The sequence below is a fragment of the Crinia signifera genome, chromosome 3 (assembly GCF_055691185.1).
Source record: "Crinia signifera chromosome 3, ASM5569118v1, whole genome shotgun sequence".
Taxonomy (NCBI): Eukaryota; Metazoa; Chordata; class Amphibia; order Anura; family Myobatrachidae; genus Crinia; species Crinia signifera.
In genome coordinates this window covers 198309715-198318020 of record NC_139219.1, presented here as the reverse complement: position 1 = coordinate 198318020, position 8306 = coordinate 198309715, and the positions used below count along the sequence as shown (strand labels likewise).

At 40.6% G+C, this 8306-nt stretch overlaps 1 protein-coding gene across 25 annotated transcripts in view; it reads left to right on the top strand.

Annotated features, from left to right (window-relative positions):
- Positions 1 to 327: 327 nt before the first annotated feature.
- The window catches only part of RIMS1 (regulating synaptic membrane exocytosis 1), a 381212-nt gene continuing 373233 nt past the window's right edge, over positions 328 to 8306 (top strand). For 19 of the 25 annotated variants that reach the window (XM_083177237.1, XM_083177214.1, XM_083177232.1 and 16 more), the window contains exon 1: positions 331 to 822. In XM_083177237.1, the coding sequence (XP_083033363.1) occupies positions 659 to 822 (164 nt within the window). In that variant the 5' untranslated portion in view covers positions 331 to 658. Of the gene's footprint in view, positions 823 to 8306 lie in introns of all 25 variants that reach the window. The other 6 variants (XM_083177222.1, XM_083177223.1, XM_083177235.1 and 3 more) reach the window with 3 other exon arrangements.

The following is an 8306-nucleotide window of genomic DNA, read 5'->3' as shown; positions in this document are numbered from 1 at the left end:
GATTTATGAAGGGTGGAGCTTTGGATTATAATGCATTTGATATTTAATAATCAACCTGAGAGCTGTGGCCACCTTTGATTTAGAGGCTGCAGTGAAGACACCACCAGCACCTGATAGTGTGTGTATTTATGTAAGTATATAAATATATATATATATATATATATATATATATATATATAAACATGCTAGTGTGTGTATAAAGAGAAGAGAAGTCATAGAATGTGTGATGCCAGGAAGGGAGGAAGATAAGGGATGCTGCTGCATCTGGCTTGGTACAGGGAGGAGGGATGCAGTCATCTGCCCCTCCCCCACAGCACAGCGCTAACAGCTTCTGCTCATCATTTCCCCATACCTCCCCATCCACTCCCACAGCAGCAGCACCGCCGCCACCAGCACCCGGGCAGCCTCTAGCTGCTGCCGGGTACAGCACGGAGCCGGGAGCACACACAGGCTGCTGTAATCTGGGCCGCTGCTGCCGGGGATGGGGTGGATCATTGGAGCTGATTGAGACCTGGGGGGAGCCGTCCCCATGCACAGACCCCCGCTCTGACCGCCGGCTAACGCTACACTGAACAGCGGGGTGGGGGAAACGAGCGGTCCTTTCCTCCGTACGCTAAGGCTGAAGGTGGGTGCTCCCCCCGCCCTGCACCCTCATACAATGTCTTCTTCCCTTGGAGCCAGAGGTCCCCGGACGCCCATAGTGCCTCCCCCCATGCAGGATCTCCCCGACCTGAGCCATCTGACAGAGGACGAGAGGAACACGATCATGGCTGTGATGAACCGCCAGAAGGAGGAGGAGGAGAAGGAAGAGGCCATGCTAAAGTAAGGATAACCTCATTCATTCAGTCTAGTGGCCGGCAGCCCAGGTGGTAGGACGGTGCCTCCCTGCACTAGGTGTAGTCCTCCCGGGCTCTGTCCTCCTCTCGGCAGCCATTAACCTCTTAGGTGCCAGTGCCACCCTCAGGTGCTCTGTATATGCTGGGTGGGAGGGATGTCAGCTGTGGGTTCTCATCGTGTTCTCCTGTGCAGCATCCACCTTCATTCTGTCTCTTCCAGCTGTCACGTTTGTGAGCTGTCATTTACATCAATGGACAGGTAGCGTGTCTGTCATTCACTGCACTGCCGAACAGGGAAGACGTGACTCCCAGCCCTGTTACATGCAGTCCCCACTGTTCCATACATACACAGACCTGCTGCCTGTGGAGTGTAGGGTATGGCCTGCAGAAGGCATGCCCTGTTCTCTGTGCAGAATATAGACCTCCAGGCCTATGCATCTTGGCACCATTACAACAGCTACATATAGTGCACCTATCCTCCTTATTGCTGCATACAGCATTGGCATGCATGTCTGATGTGGTGGCTACTGTTTTACAACCCAATGTATAGAGTGTCTGTGAAACCCCAAATTATGGCTTTTTGTACAAAAGCAAAATAGGGTGGGGAGACTGATACATTTCCCCCACTAAACTCATCCTAACCAGGGTATTTGTAGTGTGTGTCTGTCATCTCCATCCAAATATTAAGGATGTCCTTGTAATTAGCTTTGATTTAGGGAAAGTGGCAAGCTGACTTCTACCTGGTAGCACTTGGCTTGCTGGTTCAGAGAGCATGGGGTGTGGTTGCATTTTCTGATGGTGTAAAATGTCGAAGTGTTTTCATCTTACTGACAGGGAGAGTACTAGACAGCTGGAGCCATTTTATTCTGCCATTTAAGAGTTTCAGCCTTTATTCGACATATGTGGATTTCTCTCAGACAGACTGTTAGATGTATCAAGCCATATTCTTACTGCACCTAAAAATAGTTAACAGTAACATTTATAGAGTTGTAATAAAATGTATATGTGAAATCACTGTGTGATGTGTAATTGTTGGTATAGCATTGATACAGTATAAGTCATTGCTTGTTATAATCCATGGGCCTTGTGCCAGTGAACATGGCCAACATTGTCCCACACATAGGCATTTTTCATTTCACATATATGTTTCTATGGTTTGTTTAATGGATAAGCCGCATTAGGAAGACACAAGATGATCCTATATTTAGCATGTACTGCACTCCCAGTAAAAGTGTAATAAATATACTATATATATATATATATATATATATATATATATATATATATATATATATATATATATATATATATATATATATATATATATATATATATATATATATATATATATATATATATATATATACTGGGTGTTGTCTATCATAACCAAACCAACCAGGGTGACCCCAGAGGCCTAAGGAAGGTTTTGTAGAGGCAGAATGTTATAATCACTTTTGTGGTTGATTTCAACGATGTAATAGACACAGCCCTTACCATCTTGTACACAGCATATATTGGCTGAGAGAAATTACATAAAACCTAATATCTTATTTTTAGATTTGTATATTTATTTGCAATAGAATGTTCTACTTAACCTGTCTAGTGTCCTAAATTAGTATTTTCAGTGTTCCTGGGTATGGCAAAAGATTCTGTAGGAGACAGCTGAGATTGGGAGTAACATGGTTTATCATTGAGGAAATGAGTGCATGTTCAATGCAGCATGGATGTTCATGTGCTCAGGGGTGGGTGTGGCACAGTATAGCAGCAATGAATATATGAATTGTGGTCCAACCGCTCCTATGGCCTAACATATGCTTCACATACATACATACTGTACATCATACACATACACCATAGGCAAATGACAAAATAGTAACAGTGATTTTCATTGAAATTGTCTTGATACTTGACATTTTTTGATGAAATCTTAAATATAGCAAAATATGATGAACAGAGATAGACTTTTGTTTGGGAAGATTACTGGTTAATTTATGTTTGATGGTTAAGAAAAGAGAAGGGAAGTATGTTCACTTAGAACTGAGGGTATGGAAGTGGTGTACCCCATCAACTCAGGCCATGAAAAGGGGTGCCTTTCAAAAACAACATGCAGCCTGTGTGTTTTTATACATTCTGGTGGCCCATGGTATCAGGTCTGCCTTTAAGTTAAACATAATGGTAGTTAGAGCATCTTCATATGTTAGGAGAGCCATCCTAGGGTTTAAATGCTTTACATGTATATTATGATATGATAAAATACTATTTCACATACAGTGCATCAAACACCTGTTAAATAACCCAGTTTGATACATTTTATAATAAATGCCTAACAAATAAAAAGGTGGCAGAAAGATAGATATAGCAACCTGGTAAACTCTTTATATGTTATTGCACAGCAGTGAAGTGATAAATCTCTATACTTCAAAAAAGGCTAGCTATTAATTGTACAGCAATTATATCATCCTATAGCAGAGTGTTTATACTGAGACATAACTTAAAAGGAGATGTCCTTCCTAAATCCTTTTTTAGTTATTTACTTTATTTCTCTCCTTGGGCCAGATGCACTAAGCTTTACAAGTGATAAAATGGAGAGTGATAAACAACCAGCCAATCAGCTCCTGCCTGACATTTTTCAAACACAGTCTGTGACATGGCAGGTAGGAGCTGATTGGCTGGCTGTTTATCAATATCCATTTTATCACTTTTGAATCTTAGTGCATCTGGCCCCTTGTCTGTTGACTCAAGTGAGTACAATTTCAACAATACAAAAGTATTATTATTATTATTATTTATTCCTGATCCTTGGGACATTAAAGAGAACAGGATTCTAGGCGTATTCCAAATGCTTAGGATACTTTTTTGGTGACCAATCAGCCAATTGGAGATATTCATATGTGAAAGTTGATTTGAGGCATCAGCATATAACTGAATATCGACTTGATGCAATCTACTTTTCTGGGAAGAATTACGTCTGGTGCACATTCTTAAGGGCCAGCCCAATCCTAATTATTTTGGTACATAATATAGATTTAGGCACCCATAGCCAATTCTGCTGAGTTGTCATGTAGTGCTATCACTGTCATTGAGGTCAATCTCAATGTACACACCAAGACTTTAGGACTAACCCTTCATATATCACTAGACTGCCCCCTTCAGCTATTGGGTATGGTTACCCCCTCACATTGTACATTGGACTACTGTACCTAGAGTACTTTCCACTGTGCATATGTGTTCCCAGAGCTGTCATCAGAAATTGCGTGGCCCAAGACTGGCAGAATAGACAGGGCCTACCTCCATTCTCTGGGTATTACCTGTCTTAATTTCAAAAGGTCTTGTGTGCGCCAGTCATGTGTCAATATGATACACACAGAATATATAACAGCAGCACTAGCTTACTGTAGTTTACTGTGCTTAACATAATAATTCTCTTAATCCACTATGCTGCTGGGTCTAGCAACCCACTCCCTGCTCCTCCTGCCACTCTCTACTCTTTCTAATGGGGTGTGCACACGGACTGGGCCGGCTGCTGTCGATACCGATTGGATATCGTTAGCTGCTGGGAGCCGGCGGGTTGCTGGTATGGGCCAGGAGGGAGGAAGGGATGGCGGGAGGATGACGCGCAGAGGGGGGGAGGTGGATGCTGCATTGAACAGCATGGAACTGCTTTTGATGTGGCAGATAAAGCAGAATTAGACTTGCCTGCCAAGTCTGTTTCTGCTTTCGATGTCGTGGGACCACGCATCGGGAACAAATGCAACTAACACTCTGCAATTCAGTGTCATTTTCGATTCCATTTATAGTCAAAATCCAATTGAAAATGACCCTGAATAACACCGTGTGTACACACCACAGGACTGAGTATCCCCATCCCTAGCCTACTCCCTGCTCACCTTTATCTGTTTTCCCTCTATTATTTTTTTGTAACAGCCCCCTTATGGCACCCACTTCCTGCTCCTCTTTAACTGTTTCGCCCTACTCTTTCTAAGACTAAGCATCCCACTCCCTGCTCCCCAGTTACTACCTTCTCCCACCTCTTGCTAAGCACACACATACAACCTTCCACCTTTACCTCAAGGCCACAGATATATCTAAGCGGCTGCAGGTGAATCTGAATCTGGTCTTCATCAGGTTGTTTTAGTAGCCTTAGGTAGGGGACGGAACACTGGTGATGGCCCTATGTTTGTTGTTCCAAGTCAGTTCCCTTCACAGTAGTTACACACAACTGCTCCATGCCCACTAAAAAGCTAGTGGTGTACACATCGCAGGCGCTGAGCTGCTTGCAGCCCCGGTTGGGCTAAGTCTTTAAATAGGTTAAAATTAAATTTTTTAAATATTTGCGGCAAGGATTCTAATGGGTGATCTGTAGAGCAGAGAAAGTTGCGGGCCCCCTTCCACCCGGGCCTATTACTGGAGCCCTTGCAGTCCTCCCTGTGTGTACAGGCACACTTATCCTCTGTTCCATGTAGGTAACCGATGGGCATACATCCTACTCCATTGTGCATTTGCTTAAGGGGCATAAACCCAGCTCGTGGGCACATGCAACCTCAAATATGGACCCTCTTGGCCCCTGCTATTATGAGTGAAATATAAACTAGTTTAAGTACGTTTGGGTCACTAGGAATTATATCATAAATCCCCACAGCAGTCGCATGGTCAGTCTATGAACTTCTCTATCATCAAAAAGATACTGGGGCAGGTGTATTAAAAAGAGATAAAAGTGAGGGTGATAAATGCAAAAAAAGAGAGTATCAATATCTCCTCCACTGGCGCCGAACCATACGTTCCTGTGAATAAAGGAGTGGTCCTCTTCTCCAATTTAGGGAAGACTAGTAAATAAATACCATACGCCCCTTATAGGGTAAAATGGATCCTCTTCTCCGAATGTAATAAACTCAAATAGATCTCAGGGATAGCTGTCGCACTGGTGGGGTTACTTCTGAGTCCCTTGTCCCTTACAGTGTCCGTGTGTGGTCGTGGTAACCCAAAATAAAAGATGATTGGGGGGTATAATATATGGTAAAACCATTTATTTAATGCACAAACATATAAAAATAGAAAGACAAATGGAACCAAGAGGCAGCTGAGTCATCAGACTATGGAGGTTATTCTGATTCACTCAGAAAGGCACAATCACTCTCTAATGGACAAACCCATATGCACTGCAGGTGGGGCTGATGTAACATGTGCAGAGAGAGTTAGATTTGGGTGGAGGGGGGGGGGGTGTACTTCAAATTGATATTTATATTGCAGTGTACAAATAAAGCAGCCAGTATTTATTCTGCACAGAAACAATAAAACACCCAAAATGTAACTCTCTGCACATGTTACATCAGCCCCACCTGCAGTGCATATGGTTTTGTCCATTAGAGAGTGATTGTGCCTTTACGAGTGAATCAGAATGACCCCCTATGTGTTAGGCCAGCACTGGCCTTGTGTAGGCCATCTCTGCATGATATCTATTTTATGCCACTGCTTTTCAGAATAACTGTCTCGCATATACATGTATCTCATAAATACCATTTCCCTTCTTTGTCCTCTAAATGCAAACGCCTGAATTTGAATCTGCTCAAAAAGTAGTTACATAAAAAGAAGTGAACATGATCTCAGTTAATGTTTTCCATCTGTTGATCAGAGCTCTTTAAAATAGTTTTGTATTCTTCTGTAACCAGTGCCTATTACAATCCCTCAGTACATACACTTGGAATGTCTACCTTTTGGAATTGGTACTTGGATTAACGATTAAATCATATCACCCTTGCTTACTTCATTGAGAACCAACATTGCGTGTACATTCATTGTCTAAAAACAGAAAGAAAAAAAAAACTTAAATTATAATTTATTTACACGGAGGCTTGTTAATTTCGTTACATTAAAGACATTTATACAGAAGGGAAATGTGTACTATGCAATTGTCCATAAGGGAAAAAATAATTAGCATGCAACAAGCATAAGCTCTTATGTCCACCACATTGAAAACAAAAAAGAAAATGGGGTATCTACTGTATCTGTTGTTTCTGAATCCCGTTTAACAACTAGTTTCACTCATAATGATCCAGATGTATCAAGCTTTAAAACGTGATAACATGGAGAGTGATAAACAGCCAGCCAATCAGCTCCTACCTGACATGTTACAGACAGTTTTTGAAAATATGACAGGTAGGAGCTGATTGGCTGGTTGTTTATCACCACTTTATCACTTTTTGAAGCTTGATACATCTGGCCCAATGACCTTATGATATCAAACAGTGAACTGCAAGTTTTTGAATAATATCAGTCAATGAAATTGCAAGTGTTTTATGTGCCCAAGGAGAAAGACAAAATTTGGTTGCAAACAACCTACATTAACTACAGTAAATTAAAAGTATCCACAAAATGATCTAGTGTAAGACTTCACCTGCAGGAAGTTTGCTTTTGAAAATAATAATACAAATGGATAATCATTTTATTTTCTAATATTTTCATTAAAAGTAATTAGTACGTGTTACCGCAGTAAATATTTTAAAAACAGCTCTGTTTTGCTTACACTATACAAATCTACTAAAATAAATGTTCTGGGGTTCCAAGCTAAACATGTAATTAACTGAAAGACTTAAAGTAAAAAGTCACCCATGAGTGAGAAGCTACTAAAGGATCTTTCGTCCTATACACCTACCTCAATGTGCATATAAAAAGATATTACACAACTTGTCCTTAATTCTGTTCACAAGGAAGATATAAATAGTTTATTTAAAGACATTCGGCCAAATGTAATAGCCTCCGAGTTCGGCGACCGTGAGGGATGCTGGCTTAACTCTGAGGTTTTTAATGGGGCAATAATTTACAAGGCAAACCCCCCATGGCCTACCCCCTCCTCTATGGACCAAGTTCCAAACTGTGCAATTGAATTACACCTTATACATATGTTACATTATACTGCACAGGACTATGGTGTATTTTTTACAATGCATAGCTGTTATTAATCTGGTACACTAACAAAAGACACAAGCCATGCACTAATGGTTATTTTGTTTTATTTTGTTTTAAATGAACATGTGCAATAATGATAAAAGTCAAAAAGGAATAATTATTTTATATCACCAATGTATGAAAAAAGTATTAAACCAAGAAAGAAACAGTAGTATTATTATACTGAAGGTATACATCAGGTAGCAATAAAAAAACAGTAGCAAAGTGATAGCAGGAATACGCGGCATACACAATAAAATTAAAAAAAAAATAGTAATACAGAGGGAGTAAGCATGATAATAAAAAATATCTAGCAGCTACCTATGAAACAAGTTAGCTAATAAGTATATGAAACCATATACAAAGAATGGGCAATCAATTATATAATAAATTATACAGAAATACAAATAAATCAAACACATATAATCCAAACTTAGGATGTCCATTTTAATTTGTCCATTGTTGTGTTCATTCATGGTTACTACATGTTTATGTCATGCTCAAGCTGCTCTTGCTCCATGCATATAT